At 42.0% G+C, this 18,609-nt stretch overlaps 1 protein-coding gene across 1 annotated transcript in view; it reads left to right on the forward strand.

Moving 5' to 3' along the window:
* LOC134665515 (uncharacterized) overlaps nt 1-18,609 on the forward strand; it is a 130,056-nt gene that overhangs the window by 109,894 nt on the left and 1,553 nt on the right. Inside the window, exons 8-14 of the mRNA XM_063522490.1 lie at nt 5,788-5,926; nt 8,605-8,849; nt 11,633-11,811; nt 12,256-12,492; nt 13,836-14,009; nt 14,462-16,935; nt 17,221-17,350. Of these exons, the coding sequence (XP_063378560.1) occupies nt 5,788-5,926; nt 8,605-8,849; nt 11,633-11,811; nt 12,256-12,492; nt 13,836-14,009; nt 14,462-16,935; nt 17,221-17,350 (3,578 nt within the window). The remainder of the gene's footprint in view (nt 1-5,787; nt 5,927-8,604; nt 8,850-11,632; nt 11,812-12,255; nt 12,493-13,835; nt 14,010-14,461; nt 16,936-17,220; nt 17,351-18,609) is intronic.

An 18,609-nucleotide genomic window follows, 5' to 3' on the forward strand; every position in this document is an offset into this window, starting at 1 on the left:
GTAAAAAGCAAGGGCGGCGACGGCGGCCGCGCCCCGAAATAGCGAGCAAAGTCAAGGCGTGTGCTGTCCGAGTACACGCTCTTCGGTGCTTCACCGGACTACGTACTTACATGAACCTTTACTTTTTGCAACTAAGTTACTTAGACATAGAGTTATGAGGGCACTCCCTAATTAGACAGGTTTTATTGCAGAGCCCTACAACATTTCTGATAAGTACCTCTCTCTATGTGTATTACCTATAGGTACCTACGGTGAATAACATAATAAGTATAAAGATTTAATCAGGGTTTGTGCTTAACAAATTATTTTTTGTTTCGTTAATTATTTCAAAGGAGATGCGCAGAGATGGCGTTCATGATGCTTTGGCTATAAAAGTGGCAAGAGGAAGGCTGATGGTTTAGCATTGTCTATCTAACACTAGCTTTGTTTATCAACATTCAAAAAATGATTTTTAAATTATCGCATTACTAACTTTATTACCATTACCAAGACTTTTAATTTTAGTACCCTTGTATTTTGAAAACTTTTCTCTAGTCATTTAATTAGCGCTAATAACTACACGGAGAAAAAAATCTAGTGTTCTTTACCAGAATATTGTAAATTTAACTTGATTTTATTGTATTATATGTGACAACTAGACTTTTTTTACACATTAATAGAAAATTCTAGTTCTTTAAAACATAATTTCTAGTTCCTATTACCCACATACCTAGTATCGTAGAAAATAAATTTTGTGTAGTGTACAAAACCTATCTGTAGCCATCATTATAGGACAGGGTAGAGTTTATCAGATATTTCATTAGTGTTCACCAGATTTTTTATTAGTTTTAAGTATAATTTTAGCTGACTGAAATAATCAACAATTTCTGTTTACTATATGCAGTATTGGAGAATACCAGATTTATGTTTGTGTTAAATATAATTGTTGTGGCATGAAATAAACAGTATGTTCTGTTTACTATATATATTGTAGAGTTTAACGGGTTTTATATTTGTGTTCAGTAAATCATTATTGCGGACTGAAATTGTAATATACTGTCGAGTGAAACAGAGTTAGGTTAAATATCTTAGGTGAGTCTTCGCTTTAAAATGCTTTTGTTGCGACGAAGACTTACCTAAGGTGTTTAACATTATTCTGTTTAACTCGGCAGTAAGTACCTACATTGGCTTAGTCCGCAATAATGATGTTTGTGGTATAGGTGTGGTGGCCTGAAACATAAACAGAAAAATCTCAATCCTAAATAATTACTATGAGTAAAGTAAAAACAAACTTTTTTTTAAATTCGTTTTAATTTTAGTAGTACATAACATAAATTATCGGCCGCAATTTTAGTGAGCGTATGGCAAATATAACACAGAGATAATTTTGGTAGCAAACACAACACACAAACAGAACAATATAACCTTATCACTATTAGCAACATATGTATAAATTTTCAATTAAACCGCTATCCGCTTCGTCCGCCTTTGTTCACTACACACAGACACTTTTATTTGCTAAAACCGGTGATCTAAACAGGAATGCAACCTGATTCATTTATTATTGGCGTTACTTGAAATGAACTCTGTCCGGACTTCGGTGAAAATGACAGAATGTTCTGGACGCTGCGGGCGGCGGCGCAGGGGTGCGGGGGGCCGCAGTTAGCTCATATCGTGGACTGAACAGTTTTTCGTTACAGGCAAATAATATTTTGTTTAGTGTGCAATAATATTGTAATGCCAACAATTTTTATTGTTGCTGGAACCACTCTTTATTGTTATCATGAAAAAGAGTATGTTAGACAACAGAGAACGTATCTAGTTATGTGTAAAAATATTCATAGTAATCAAGAAATTTCGAGTAAGTAATAGGTATTAAAAATCCGCTAACAGGTACGAGAAAATCTAGTACCTATAAATGAATTACATAAGGTGGACCCTAAACAAAGATTTTGTAATACACACTTTTATTATTGGTGTGTTAAACTAGAGGATGGTGAACCGAATTAATAAATATTGTAAACATCGCAATTATTGTAAAGTGTTGTATGCTAAATGCATATTTTACTCTGTTACTATTAGATTGTTACCAAAACGATATCAGAGTTTTAGTGTACTAGAATATTTTAACTAGAATATTCTAATATTGTCCAAAATACGAGTCTATTAAACATGGCTGAAATCTGTTTTCCTACACCAGAATCATAACTACTATACAATCTGGTAATATTGTAAAATATTTTTTTCTCCGTGTAGACTTCTATCAACAGTGGCGACTAGACGCTCCCTACAGGGCGTGTCCTCAGGTCATGCGACAACACAGCCAATTAGCCCAATAATTTTCAGCGCACCTCCAGTTAACGCTATTAGGTATGACGTTATTGCCCAGTATGATAACGTGCAAATTCCACGCGACTGATGAATATATTACCAGGCTCGGGTGTCGCCCGTGCCCAATTGGGCCTCGTCATGTTTAATCAACATTGTTTCTTGCGAATTCATAGAACGTCGTCGGGGCTCGACGGCACTCAAGTTGTTTAGGATCGGTAGCCGCCCTTCACGTGACTTATGTTGTCAATGTAATATGTACATATTACTACCTTCAGAATGAACTACGTACATAACTATATCTAGTATACACTACAATATTACACTTTTAGAAAGAACCGCTTAAATTTAGTGTTTGTTTGCATTTCTTATTACTTAAGTTAGGTACTCTTTGTAAAAAAACCGATTCCGACTGACTTTTGACTTCTGGCTGTTCGTGTAGTTTACTGTGGTCGGCTTACTTTCATTGACCCATTTTCTTCGCGATATTTTTAAGAAATCATTCGCGGTATGCGCTAGATCTCTAGTTGCTCTACCTATTGTTGAGAAATTTTAGAATGGACTTCTTCAATGTTTACCATTGTAGACATTCTGTTCATTTCAATGAAAATGCATAAGCAAGCTTTAAAAATGAAACTACAGTTGTTTTATTTCTTACCATTACAAACAACAAAATGAAAAACATTTCAAGCTGACAATGCTGATTGTCTGACGGAAAAGGTTAAAATGCAATTACGAAATGTAGTTTCGCAGCCCGCGTTTTGAATAACGGTGACTGCTAAAATGTAGGCAGTAACATGCGAAAATTATATAAACGAGGATAACGGACTTGGACACCTAAGGCGCATCACGTACAGAAGGGGCACAATAGCGGTACGCTGACTCACCGCGAGACAGAACAAGGACATCCTTGCATACATGCGAGGGCGCAATTATTCATACTTTTTTGACAGCTCGTGACATAGCAAATTTACGACACTGTCATATCTACAATCTCTCAATCTTTGCCATAATACTTTCTTCAAACAAGTCATATTTATGGTCACCATGCCAGCAGCCTCTAACGTCAAAAAGTAAAATACGTCAGTCATCGTTATAAACTATATGTAGCCACTTAGCCCGCTTATGTGAAAAGTAACGATATCACCGCCCGGTGAAATATTCTGATATTAATGTAACCACAGATTATATAATAGTTCTTACGAACAGATACTTATCTCTCAAACAAAACGCAAATACCTACCGTTTTGATACCTACACAAAAATACAATGGAGTGACCTTCAACGCGCCGCTCCCCGCACCGCGCGCACCGGCACAACGCTATAGTTCGTTTTTTTTAGCATTAGAAAGAACTTCGCAGAAGTAAGCTTGTGGTTCCAAATCCGGTACTTTTAGCGGTAATAATTTGAAGTAAATTATATGTATTGACCGTGCTACATTAGATAATTCAATAATTATTAACAATTAAAGAGCCTGATAAAAACTGTACGCTTACTTCTGTGGAGTTCTTTCTAATGCTAAAAAAAACGAACTATAGGGTTGCTGACGCTTAGAAATGATAAATAAATACCTACTTAAACAGCGGAGTGAAATAAAAAGAAAGCTAAGCTAGATAATATTCCAATTATGTATGTATGTATGTATTTACTTTATTGTATTATGCGTTAGTGTTTACGAAATAGTCATTTTAAAAGGTCATATATCCCTGCAGTAACCACAGTGTTTACGCCGTTTTATAAACCGTGCAATAATTCCAGCAAGAATTAGTTTAATGTTACACAATAAAGAAAAATAATAGAAACCCCATGAATACAGGTAATTAATTATAAGTTAACCAGAGCAAAAATGAGTAGGCACTTTCCGGTGTAAAGTTAACTTACTGTCGTTAAAATAAACATTTACCAAAATAAATTAAAAATTTGCTACCTATTTCAAATAGATATCTAAAACTATACATTTGTCATAAATAATAAATATTACATGTTTAATTAAAGAAATTCAATAGTAGGTAAGTACCTACTACGTAACTTGTTACTATCGTAAAAATTGACAGTGCGGCGCGCGGTGACGTGCATACGCGAGCGCGTGTGGCAACCAACTGGTTTGCTTTTCTACCGTGAACGGGAGCAGATTCGTAGGTATAAATCCGAGCTCGCGCGGAGAGTTCCATAGGCCTGATGTAACCGAAATACCTAAGCTAAGTATAACGAGTTAAAATATAAATCATATTTTATGTCAATGTCATGACAGGTCAAAGCAAAAAAATGGTTCTCGCAGGATATCATTAAGCCAAGTCGAATAGCGCCTCAGATTTGTGACCAATAGAAACATAAACATCGTTGCTCCATATCCGTCCCAGCCATTCGCCATTGTGCTGCAACAAATTGCGAACATAATGGACTTTGCAACACCTTGGCGCAGGATGACACACTGATATTTTAGCTATGATAATAGACTTGAGAAATTCAGGACGACTTACGACTGGAGCTCTACTTATTTATGCGGCTGTAATTCCACTCCAGTATACATAGATTAAGCTTACTGCTAAATATTGCTTCCTTTATTCTTAATTTCGTGCTGTAGGTATATTAAAAATATACACGTAATATTTTGTCACAAAATATCATGTGATATTTTACCGACCCTTTCCCTCCCTTTAGGATATACATAATATGATTTCTGTAAGATGTGGGGTTGGGACTTAAGATTTAGACTCAGATTTTAGGCGGTCTTGATGTGGATTCGCACGGCGCTCCGGGTCCGGATCAGTGTGATAACCTGGTAACCGCATTGGTCACTTTTAGTTTATTGATTGTTGGGATATCAGACATCACTCGACATCAGCCATTTTAAACATGCAAATAAACAAAAAACATGCTCGTGCCTTCATTATCTCTACATTATTAAGATGGTGTTGCGTCTCGTAGCAATGTTGGAATTTAGACTAGGTATTTTGGCTCATTAAAATAGTGAACGTAATGCTACCTTCATATTATGCATGTTACGTATATAGGAATGCGATTATCAACGTAACAGATCAATATTTAAGTTGATTGCGTTGTGTGCTGTAGTCGGTAATAATGGATTGATAATGAAGGAAATGAAATGAAAATACTTTCCCTGATTAATGTTTATTCCACGACCATTTCCTTTTTTATGTTTTTAATCTAAACCTGGTTCTTAATGTTATATAAGTCAAGCCTTTTGTGAATCAAAACTCATATTTAAGTTACTTGCCTATACAGAAATCGTTTCGACACAAGGAGCATTCTTCATTCATATAGCAGAGAACGAAAGTTACTATGAATATTTTGGACCGGTACTTTATTAGCTACTAGATATCTCGCATTTTTTGCAATTAACTACTAGTCTGTCCGTTCATTGGGAGCTCTCCTAAAGTTTCACACTACATTGCCATGACTCATATCTAATTGTGATGTGTTAATGACTCCGCACTGAAAGAGCGTCGTTGTCCACAGATGACTTGAAGGCAGTGACGAAGCGGCTGATAGTGCAGGCGAAAAGGCAGGGCTCCTGCGACAATATCTCCATAATCGTGGTGTTCCTGAAGGACCCGCGCGACATCGCCGCCGACAACCGCCCGCCCATGGATCTTGGGTAACTGTATAATGTTTATTATTCTTAATTTATAGACATACGAGCCCCGATGCAAATTATTTCGTCTAGTTCCACGCAACAATTTTGTTTTTTTTTAAAATAAATTTTGATGACATGAACATAAAATGACCCAGTAACCCATTACTTACTTTTAATTATGGTTCCCAAACCATAATAGCAATGTTTAATGTAGTTTATTTTGATCGTATAATAAAATTGCATGAGACTTTTATTGCTGAAAAAAAGGACTTTTCAAAAACGTTGTCCAAATCATATTGTCCTCTCCTACAGCACTGCTGCATGCATGGGGTCGAAACAAAATTGTCAGTATATTGGCAGTGGCAGAGCCCTAATATTGCTTTCCCTAGTAATAGCCCTTTTCACATATGTTGTTATCCTACCCGTGAATAAAAAAATAAAAAATCATTATTTTTTTCTTTCAGTACAAACGGTATTTCTTGTATTTGGATTTAGTTATTGCAGAGTATTACCAAATAAAATAAAATTACATTAGTATAAGCATTAAATATTAGTAATTTTTAAACAAAAACATTATTTTTGAACAAACGCGAGGACCTCAAAAAATGGTCTCACTAGACGAAAACATGTGCATCGGGGCTCGTAGACGCAGAATATAAGGCAGGGCTTGGCAGATATCGTCAGTAAGTACTAACTGTTGAAGGGATAAGTAGGTATACAGAGCATTAAGATGTCCTAACTTCGATGACGGTCGAAGCCGATCAAGCACCAATTCAAGATTCCCTAATAGAAATTCTTGAACATTTAAAATAAAGTTTTGGTGTCACAATCGGAAGAATAATTGATGCGAAATAAAAGGTGCGCCTCTCCAGAAATATTCAACTCAGATTCTTGTACAAGTACCTACATATCTCCAATATGCAGATTTTCACTTAGATTTTAGGCATTTGATAATTAGGCAATCAAACCGCACCTACCGATAAAATTACCAGTTTTTGCGTAGGTTACTATAAGCATTCTCTCAATAACGAAATCTACAAAACCAGACGACCTTGAAAATGTCGGTTGCCTGCCTAACTTTTAAACTAAATTGAGAGTCCACGCACGATCTTAAATATTTATTATATCAGCATCGGCCGAGGCGCTTAAGTTAATCTAGTGTGAGTCATCGTGTGGAGTCCGACACTGAAGATAAGAACAACAAGGGTCCTGTTTCCCGAGCACAAATATATGGAAAACTGGAAACATTTAACTGAATGCTAAAAATATAGATCGATATGTATGTTTGATAACTGTGATAATAATACTGATTCCCTAATGCTAAAAAATACGATGATTTCCAGCTGCAAAACAGGGTTTTTCGGCCCGGCCCATTAATCCGATCCTCTCTTCATCATTATTATCATTATTATTTCAGTCTGATCCACTTTGTAATCCGTCCGGGATAAAACAATTTAAATTTATTTCGGATACCTACACCTAATTCTTACGCAGATCGCATTTTATTCTACCGGAATTAAAATAATTTAAAATAAACGGGCGCCCCATTTCAAAGATACGAGAAAAGGATTGGACTGGAACATAAACAACTCAAAACATAAGCAGACCATTGTCCTGTTTTTGTGGAGTAAGGTCTCATAGCCACCTCGCCATTGGTTACTAGGTACCTACATAAGACAAATTAAGTTGCCTATGCGTCATTATAAGTCATAAAGCAAAAGTCTAATCATTAGTAATAGCGGTACACCGTGAAATTCGGGAATCAGCTGCAAATGGTGTTAGAGGTATGAAAATCGGCACGATTAATCTTTAGACCATTTGAATCAATTCTGTGTCCCTAGTGAAAAAAGGTATAAGTCTCGGGCAGCGCGGTTGTAAATGGGTATAAGTTCCAAGTAACACCTGTGCCCTTTTACTCCTAAGCTGCGTGTCGGAGGTAAATCTTAAAACTTAAATACGCGATTAAGTCCCGTTGTGCAGTTTGATAATCCTCATATCTAACCCCAAGAAATTGATTTCGAAAATATTTAGTTTTAGTATTTTTTTTTTATTATTACAAATTGTGATCTATCAATCTATCAATGAAACGACCTCCTAGCCTAGTCGATAGTGATCCTGCCTATGAAGCAGGAGGTCCCAGGTTCGAATCCTGGTAAGGGCATTTATTTGTGTGTTCATCATCATCATCACACAAATAAATGCTTGAGGTATATTTTACAAAAAATAATTCAACGGTTTCGTATCTGGAGGAGCCCAAACTTGGTATGTTTTGAAAATTATTTTTATTTTAATTGAATGCAAGTGACGGAAATATAATAATGTGATATATTTTTAGAACCGGCTCAAAATGCCCTTTCATTTAATACCACACACAATAGGTTTCTGAACAATTTTTTTTTTCTTTTTCCATACAAAAAAAAGATTACGTCATAACTCCTTTCCGTTTGTTTTTTTTTTTGGTGCTACGGGTCAAATTGATTCAAATGGCCTAAAGATGAATCGTGCCGATTTCCATACCTTTAACACCATTTGCAGCACATCATGCCATTTAAACGATCATCGTCACATAAGGCTAAAGTATATTGGAAACTGTTCTGCTACGTGAACAAAGATGTGCATACCCGATAGGCGAGTCTACTTACACTGTGATTTAAGTACGAGTAATTGTTGAATCCGCTCATCTCAATAATCACATTCAGGCTGGACAACGCGTTGGTGAACGCGTCGCTGCCGCCCTTCGCCGTGGACGCTGACGCCAAGCACCACGGCATGGACGGCGCGGCGGCGGAGTGCGGCGAGCCCGAGGGCGAGCTGGCCGACAACGGCGTCGACAACTCGGACAGTGACAGCGAGGACCTCGGCCCGGAGACCGCGGTCGACGCCGACGATCTGGACGCGGAGGCCAGGAACCACGTCGCGCCGCCGACACCTCCAGCTCACACATGTACGTCAATATAACTAATACATATATCATTGGGGAGACACTCCTCACTTTGGTCGAACTCGACTCCGTTCGGCTCAGCATTGCACCGAGCAATTATTAGGGTTGGCACCACTTGACTTCCTTTTGCGTGCACGACCACAGATAAGATAATCACTTGAATGTTGACAACCCTAAATAGCCGAAAGGGATAGCATGATTCGACCCTGAACCGCTGTCAAACTTCGGGTTTGTAGGAAGTGTCCTTTCTGTACGGTACGGTAGTATTATTTATTTATTCTGTGACTATATAATATATCGTATATTCGTTAATTTAAAATGTGGTGTAGTGTAAGTAAGGTAAAGTAGTGTAACCTGGAGCGGAGCAGTTGGTGGAGTAGTGACACTTCCCTGAACGAAGTTCCGGACAGCAAATGTGGCACGGAAATATATATATAACTCGTTTAGGGACTTCGATTTGTTAACGCTTTAACGACATGTCAATGACCTCAATATTGGAACATATTATCATCATGCATCATCGTCATTGCTTTCGTGAAATACTGGGGGCCGTGACGTGACCCACTAGGAAATGACTATCCCTTGAACTAGGTATGTTCCTCCATCTGTTCCTGGGCTATAACCGCGAAAATCGAAGTTCGCAAATTGCGGGGATTTTTCTCTGTCACTATAATTACGCCTTCATTAGAGTAAAAGAGAAAGATCCCCGCAATTTGCCAATTTCGGTTTTCGCGGTAGCCGCTCTGAAAATTAAGTCTGTTGTTGAGTGTAGTGTTAATGTATCAGTTCATTGGACTTCTTCCTTTACGTATTTCGCCACTTATTTTTCCGGTGATTTCATTGTTGAGTTGACGACGATTTCACAAAATCCAAAGAATCTCGTTTTTGAGTTTTACTTATTTAAACATCTAAGTAGATAGCGTGTGTTTCAAAATTTATCAATTATTAATTTGATGCCCGTGCACGTCACGCTCACTTTCAATGCATTTCTTAAAAGGTAAGTTTGGTAGAATGTATCACAACATTCACAACTCGATGTTTATCAGTTGTCTTGTTTGCTTTACTGGTTTGCTTTATATTGCTCTGCTTAGGTAAGTATATTATGATACGTCTTCCACACTTTAGGTACATAGTTATTACAACAAGATGATTTACATATTTAGGTACCCCAAATTAATTCAAGTGAAATCAAGGTAAATCAAGGTAAATCAAGGTAATTGAATATAATTCGCGTTAGACCCGTCTATAATGTGAGTTAATATGTATAGTATAACACTCTTTTTTCTTCACTTACTTACTTATAGATAACTACTTAATAAGAATTCGATATGCCGGATGTAGATTCATACTTTTGCTAGCTGGTTGTAATTCTGCGCTTATTCTGAAATCTTCCGTCAGTAGAAAAAGCCAGCAAATATAAAAAGTGTAGGCCCGAAGGGTTGTCCCCCCATAGAAAATTTGATTTAAGCGCGAATCCCGAAATTTTTCTACTGACTTTGGGTTTGCCTGAGTTAATTAGTTATGTCAACAATGAGTACCTACCGAAATAAAGTTTATCTAAGAAAAATTGCTACCTATTGTTTATTTGTACCACTTTGTTAAAACAAATTTCCATTATAAAAATATACGGTTTGAGTATTTTAGAACGAATTTTATATTTGCATATATTATGTATTAAAATTTCCACAAGTCCAAAAAATTCAAAATACTATGGGACATAAATACTGGGGTTTACATACAAATGATACAACTGTCATGTTTAGTATCTGGGCTAAAAATAAGGACAATAAGGCCTTGTATATAATGACAATCTAAACTAGTCGAAGAGGTATTTATTTTGTAGGTAGGTACTAGGTACAGGTACCTACCTATTTTTTTTTTGTACAGCCCTAAATAGGCGGATATTTACCTTACCTAGTTAAGTAGGTACCTACCTATCGAGAGTTCGAGACATTGTTTAATTTTATTGTGAAATACTTCCATGGTAAAGTAACAAGTAAACCCTATGCCCCAAATGGCCTAAAGAACTCCTTGTATTATTATTTATTACTATAAGTAAACGAATTGATACGGCATCCCCGTCCCTGGATGTGCGCCCCCCTCTGCCGCGGCCGCGTGTTCGCCATCCCTTCCCCGCGCCCTCCTCTCCCACAGTCAGTCGCTCATTGAACGCGTGTTGGATCTGTGTTGTTTCGACGGTCGCTCGCCTATTGTGACCGGCTTTTGTCTGTACATTCTTGCTCGCTTACAACTCGAATATTACACCGACAGTGTAGTGGAGATATTAATCTGTGCAGTGAAATTACCGTTTACGGTACGTGATTTTTATAAGTTGTTAATTACTTTCACATACCGATCCGTTTGTGAAAGGTTATTTCTGTGTTGATTCATGCGGAGCGGTGTTCTGGAAATAGATCGGTTCGCCTGAAGGCGCATCCCTCGGTCGTCGTTTCACCCAGGATTATTACAGACTCCTTCACGTGTTTAAAATGTAAACTAGGATTACGGGCGTGTCTCAAAAGGCCGTTCTCGAAATGGCGTCCGCGAATGTCGCAAGTTTGAAATTTGCGACCGGTAAAATTATCGTTGTGTTGGTCATTACGCTACATCCCGTTCGTCAGTGTTTATTATAAAACGCCGGTATCGGTGCGCCGTTGTTCTTTTGTTATAATAATGTCAAACTGCTCGTTTAGAATGTGTTTTCTTGGCAGACGAGGGTGTGTCACCTGTTGATGATCGGATGGTGAGCGGCCTGTGTTTAAACGTGGTGTTTTGTTGTTGCGCAGTGGAGGCGAGCCACATCGACGGTGCCCTGGCGGATAATGTAGGTGAGAGCGGCGAGGAGTCCGAAGACGAGTGGAACTACTTTAAGGGAGAGGGCGAGCGCTCGGAGCAGCAGCGCAGCGAGCCTGACGGAGACGACCAGGACGAGCCGCCGCGCTCAGAGACGCCCTGTCAGGACAATGTGAGTATAATAAACAAATCGCCTATTGCATAACATTGTGTAAACATTACCACCAGCCCAAAATATACGTTAGTTTGTTACCTACGCGTTATAACCTAAAAATTGTTACAAATACCAACAACAATATTGAACTTCAAGACTAAAATTAAACATGATGTGCATCACTTGTGTGGAATCAGCTGTTAGTCATCTGTTTATAATGTAATTACTGATAAGTGAGGTAGTTTACTTTCGCATTCCTTGAAGGATTTTTACCCATCTATTCGCAACCAAAGATTTTAGACACAACATAATGCATTGTTTTTTATTGTTATTATTTTGCGTCACATACATCAATTAGTGTGACATTGGTATATCGTCTTCTGAAGTATTTAGACTTCCAATGAAACTCATTGACATCATTTTCTCAACTCAACTTATGCTTTGTACTATTTAATATTCCAGTCCGCCTGGGAAAGCAGTTCAGTCGACATGAACAGCTCCCCTCTCAACCCAGACGCCCCGGTGTTTGTGCCCGGCACAGTAGCCGGAGCAGACATCCTCCTGGCCGAGTCCCCGCGCAAGCCACAGCCAATGGATGACATTGAGCTGCCAGACGTTCAACAGTTTGAGACAGAAGTGGTTAGGCGGCCCGCTGAGCTGCTAGACTTGGATAATTGTGATCAGTTAAATGGACACCATGTAAGTTGCATTGTGACTTGAATATCAGTCTAATTATAAAATACACGGTGTAACATGAGTAAACCGAATAATTTTAACCACGCATTTCTGAGGTCAAAAGAAGTAAAAAATTTAATATGAGTTTAGGTCAATTTCGCCAAAAAAAAAATTTTTTTGTTTTGTTTTTTTCAATTTTTTGGATGTATTTGCACATAAATAATAAATGTTATTGGTAAACTTGTCACTTAAAATTGATTTTTAAATTTTTTTTTCGTAGAACCTACTTTTTGCATAGTGTTACTTGTCACTTTTTGAAATCTATCAATAAGGATATTTAGACTACGTCCCATAGCAGCAACATCACCATCAAAAAGGCCTTTTAAACTATGTAACAATAAAAACTTGTTTTTTTTTTAATTAATAATATCTCTGAAACTAGGCGAATTTCAAAAAAGTTTATTGGACATTTTTGTCTCTAAATATGATCAGGAATACGCTGTTAAAATTATTCAGTTTACTCATGTTACACCGTGTATAAAATCAACCACCATCTCATTTTTACCACTTTTTCTAGCTACAAAATTTTCCATAAATAATCACAAGACATGTTAACTACCTATTTTTAATATAATTTTAATCATGTTATTATTGAACAGTTATTCTTGATATACTATCAGGCTGCAGTTTATATGCAAGGATTTCCTTCCCCAACTACGGAAATAATATGCAATAGAAAACTTGAAGAGGAATAAAATATCAAAATGGAATTCTAGTTAGTAAGCCTGCCGTTGTTTCATTGTTGTTGTACTCATATCATTGTCATGCAGGAAAGTCATAATGACATCCTGACTACTCATGCCTTTGCCATTTATATAGTCTTAGCACAGTGACACTTACCTTATCAGCCGTAATGTAGTTAGTTACATTTATTAGAATTGAAATTATTGTTGATAAAGAGACGGCACACCGCTTGCGTGACCTGTGCGACCATGCGTGACCATTTTAGTGCACGTCACACGCAAGCCGGTGTGAACAGGCCTTAAATATTTCTTAGATTTAATGTCTTCTGGATTTCTTAATTAATTCCTATTTAGATTTCTAAAGAGAACATTTAGTTAGCCCATCTGGAGTAGCACTTTGCCATGCAGTATATTTAAAATTAAAGATGTTGTTACCTACCAATTTCTTTCCATAGTGATTTTTAAAAAGAAAGAAGAAAAGGAAAGGTATAGGTGTAAGTAGGTTTACATGTCCAATCCAAATAAGAATGTAAAAGTATATTTCGATGTTCCTAATTTCTTAATGAACTTGCACCTCACTAAAAGAATATTTGTGCATATACTAAATTATTAATTTATTTTCAGAATGTATCAATTGACGGAATAACAGAACAATTGAATGGGAACGACAAGAACACCCTGGACAGCCTCGGCTTTGGATTCAGCGTGGGCGTGGAACCCGACAAGGCAAAGGATATCAGTCTCATTCAGGACTTCGACAGAATACAGAAAGACACCACTGATTTCTGTAATATACAGGTTAGTATTAACCATTATGCATCTCATTATTTAATTTATAAGTGTTTTTAGTTGGAATAGATGGTGGGAAAGTTGTTTATTTCCAAAATATTCATGAATTCCTAGACAATTATAACAATCAAACAAAAGTATTGTCTTCCATTCGTGGTACAGTTAGGTTACAAATGGTGGTGGTGGTGATTATATGAAATGTCTTTTAAATATTACAGTTTATTTGATTTTATTAAATGCTTGTTTCTAAAGCGGTTCATTGCAAATTATGGCCTTCTTAAGTTGTTAAATTTACTGTTTCCTGGTTCCGTATGGATACAGCCAATAATTACAACAGTTATTTTATTATATATAAAGGCTATTACTAATGACCAGAAACTGATGACCAGAATTTACACAATATTTGTCAATTTTTACTTAATGCCAAAAGGTTTAATGTTAAAACTTTGTTTTCATTATAGGTATTCCAAGCACACTCTGAAACAAATCCGTTCGCATCAGACGACAATGAAGAGTTACTAGAAAGACTGAAGAGCAAAGAGCGAGACCCGATGAGCATGAGCTTCTACCAGGAGAAGGACGACGACACCTGCGAGCGGCTGCTCGACGGGCCCGTCGACCTCAACGCCGTGCAGCCGCTGCCCGACGCCGACGACAACGACGACCGCGACGACCACGACGACAAGGAGAACGTCAGCCCCAGCCCCGACAACGACCACCCCCTCCCCAACAACGACCACTTCGAGGGTGCTAACTTCATAGACTACGTCAACAACTCTAACAACCTACAAAACTTCCCCAACATAGATCTACAGACCGAGTGTCCGCCCCAAGATAACGTCATGCAGACGGACACGCCCGAATCTCACAAGCTCCTGTTCGAACAGATACCCGAAATACCCGACGGCAAGAGCTCCGAGTTGGGCTTCAACGAGGATATTCAGGATCCTTCGGATCGAGCGATCACTCCACAGGAGGAAACGTCCCAGGATGTCGAAATGGAGTGCAAACCGGAGACGCCCTGCGAGCCTGCCTCGCGCCCCGAGTCGGCGCAGGAACCCCCACAGACACAGAACGAAATCGTAGAGGCGGAACACGCCGCTTTCGAAGAGTTCTCCCACCGGGCGGAACATGCTGATAATCTATTGGAAAACAACCTGCACGAATCACACGCTACTGAAAATCACGAGCATTCCAACGAGCACCTGGCGGCGTCCCCCGCGCCCGCGGACCGTGGCGACGCCTCCCCGGAGCCGGCGCACGAGCTCCAAGAGAACGTTAAGGCTGAAATACACAACTACGACAGGATCGACGACCACTTCGACGCCGTCGCCCCGCACGAGGACGACACGATCGAGCCCCGGGACGCGGAGACGCCCCACGACTTGCACGAGGAAATCGACCTGCTGTCGGCCCCCGCCCACGAGAGCGAGACGACCGCGTCACCGCTGTCGCCCGCGCCGCACCACGAGGAGCTCCTCGCCGCCTCCCCCGCGCCCTCGCCGCTGCCCGCGGCCAGCCCCGCGCCGGCGGACGCGGAGCTCCTCTCCCGCCTCGCGGCCGAGTCGCCCGCCCCCTCGCCGCTCCCGAGCGACGGCGCCCGCTCGCCGCTCCCGGCGGAGGTGCCGCTCCCCAGCGAGCCGTCCCTGCCGTCCGAGTCTCCCCTCCCGGCGGCCTCCCCGCTGCCCGTCGAATCGGCTCTCCCCGTAGAGTTCGAGATTCCGAGGGAATCCCCGCCGCCGGTGGAGATCGAGCCGCCGAGCGCGTCGCCCGCCCCCGAGGCCGTCGCCCCCGCGGAGTCGCCGCTGCCCGCCGAGCCGGAGCTGCGGCCCGAGACCGCGTCGCCCCTCGCCGCCGCGCCGCCCGCCTGCGACCGCCTGACGCCCGAGCCGCCCCGCGAGGAGCCCGCCGCGGCGCCCCTCGAGGATCGGGCGCGGACGCCCGCGGCCGCCTCCGGCCCCGCCCCCGACATCGTCCCGGACGAGCGGACCGAACAATCGCACAGAGACCTCGTCACCGATATAGATATCGGCATCCCCGAGTCGCACGCCCAGGAAATCTGCGTCCCCGTCACGAGCGAGATCACCGACGAGGCCGTGCAGCTGCCCGCCGGCACGCCGCCGCCGCCGCCCGCCGTCGACCTCGTCGCGCCGCCGCTCGAGGCGCCGGCCGCCGAGTCCGCCGGGGCGTCTCTCGCGACGGCCGCCTCCGCCGCCGTCGGCGCGGTCGTCGCCGCCACCGCCGTCGCCGCGACCGCGGCCGCCAAGGCGAAGACCCCCGCGAAGAAGACCGCCGCGTCGCCCGCCCCGAGGACGACCGCGACCCCCAGATCTGCGACGAAAGCGGCCGCGCCCGCCTCCGCCGGCAAGAAGCCCGCCTCCGCCGGCAAGAAGCCCGCCGCCGCGGCCGCCGCGCGCCCCGCCGCCCGCCCCTCGCTCGCCAAGTCCCCCGCCGCCCCCGCGCCCGCCAAGCCGAGGGCCGCCCCCACCCCGACGGCGGCGCGGCCCTCGCCCCGGCCGGCCGCCAAGAGCTCGCCCGCGCCCGCCAAGGAGGCCCCGGCGACCGCCCGGCCCGCCGCGCCCCGCGCCGCAGCCGCCCCGCGCGCGGCGCCCAAGCCCGCCGGCACGCGGCCGGCGCCCGCCGCGGCCGCGCCGAAGCCCGCCGCTCCTCGCGCGGCGCCGGCGCCCCGCCCCGCCACGGCACCCGCGGCCCGGGCGGCGCCCAAGCCCGCCGCCCCCGCGGCGCCGCGCCCCGCCGCCCGCCCCGCGCCGCGCCCGGCGCCGCAGCCCGCGAAGCCCCGCGAGGTGAAGGCGGCCGAGAAGAAGCCCCTCCCGAACGGCGACGCGAAGGTGCCGCCCCCGATCAGGAGGGTGCCCGTCGCCGCGCGCCCGGCGCCCCGCCCGGCGACCGCTCCCGCGACGGCCCCGGCGACCAAGTGAGTAATATCGAATCGACTCTTAACTTCTTATAAGAAGACACACGTCGTGGTTATTATTGGTTTTTAGATTAAATTTCTATGAATTAATAAAAAAACACTAAGTATGCGTACCTCTACCTCGCACTTTTCAAATTGTCTCACTTCCACTCTAGGGCTCACTCGGTCGGCAATTATATTTCCTTATTGTACCTTACCTTACCACTGTAGAACGATTAAGAATAGTCTCGTTAATAGCAATATTTGGTGACTTACAACACTTGTACTAAGTAACGATTCCCGCAGGCCCGCCGCCCCTCGGCCGGCCGCTCGCGCTCCGCTGGCGGCGCGCGCGGCGCTGGACAAGCAGAGCAAGGACCTCGCCAACAAGCGCATCACCGCCAAGGCTGCGCCGCCCAGGACTGCCCCCACTAAGGTATAATCTTATAATTCATTTGTATCAGCACTCGGCTAATATTGATAAGTAAATCATACAGCTTTAAAAACAACGCTTTGTTGTCTAAGGCGTCGTCGCACCGCGGTGGAGTTTACCTTGTCATAATCATAATGTCATGTTTTACCCTTAAATGTATAGTGTAGAATGCAGCCTCCACAACAAACCATCTAATTTTGTACATTATTCATATATATTATTTAAATAGTAAAACTATCCGTTTTCCGGTTTTTACATTATTTTGGTTTTATAAATAATAGTTAAATATCAAGATCGTTTTAGCCTAGTCTTTTCACATCGATTGTTCATCCATAAATTTTCTTTTTGTCCCATTCTCAAGCAAAAGGGTACTTATTTACGGTTGTCAATAAAGCGCTATTTCCATATAAATAGCTTCTATTTGAAATCAACCTTATCGACAATGTGGTACGTTTTTATTGAAAACGTCACTTTATGACTCCTGATGTAGTACATTTTTTAACCGACTTCCATTTCATAGAAGGAGGAGGTTCTGTATTCGGTTGTGGCTATTTTTTTTTTTTTTTTTTTCTATGTACGTTCACCGATTACTCCGACATCCGTAGTCCGATTTGAGTAATTCTTTTTTTGTTTGAAAGGAGCTACTTCCGAGTTGGTCCCATTTTAATTTGGTTCTGTTCTGATGATGGATCCATGAGGAATTGAGGGGACTCCTCAATTTTTAAAGGCACATGCATGGTGATTTGGATGTTTTCTTAAGCAACTCGAGCATTTTCTCCCGAAAACCACCACTTTGATGAAGTAGACCTGATGATGATGATTGTTTTGATGATAATGATGATGATTTATGAAATGTAGTATGTTCAGCGATTACTCCGGCACCTGTGATCCGATTTGAGTAATTCTTTTTTTGTTTGGAAGGAGTTGCCTCCAAGGTGTTTCCAAATTATTTTTGGTTCTGGTCTGATGATGGAATCCATGAGGAATTGAGGGAACTCCTCAGTTTTTAAAGGCACGTGTAAAGTGATTTCGGTGTTTTCTATAGTAACTCGAGCATTTGCTTCCGAACACCGCCAATTTGATGTAGTGCAAGTGTAGCCTTACCACGAGTTTGACATTGACATATTCGCTAAGTTAGCGACGCTAATGTCTTCGTAACTTACTTTTTATGCATCTCGCTCGCACTAATATACCAGTACGAGCGAGATGCAAAGAAAGTAAGTTACACACACGCTAGCGAATAAATCAATGTCAAACTCTTG

The sequence above is a fragment of the Cydia fagiglandana genome, chromosome 6 (assembly GCF_963556715.1).
Source record: "Cydia fagiglandana chromosome 6, ilCydFagi1.1, whole genome shotgun sequence".
NCBI lineage: Eukaryota > Metazoa > Arthropoda > Insecta > Lepidoptera > Tortricidae > Cydia > Cydia fagiglandana.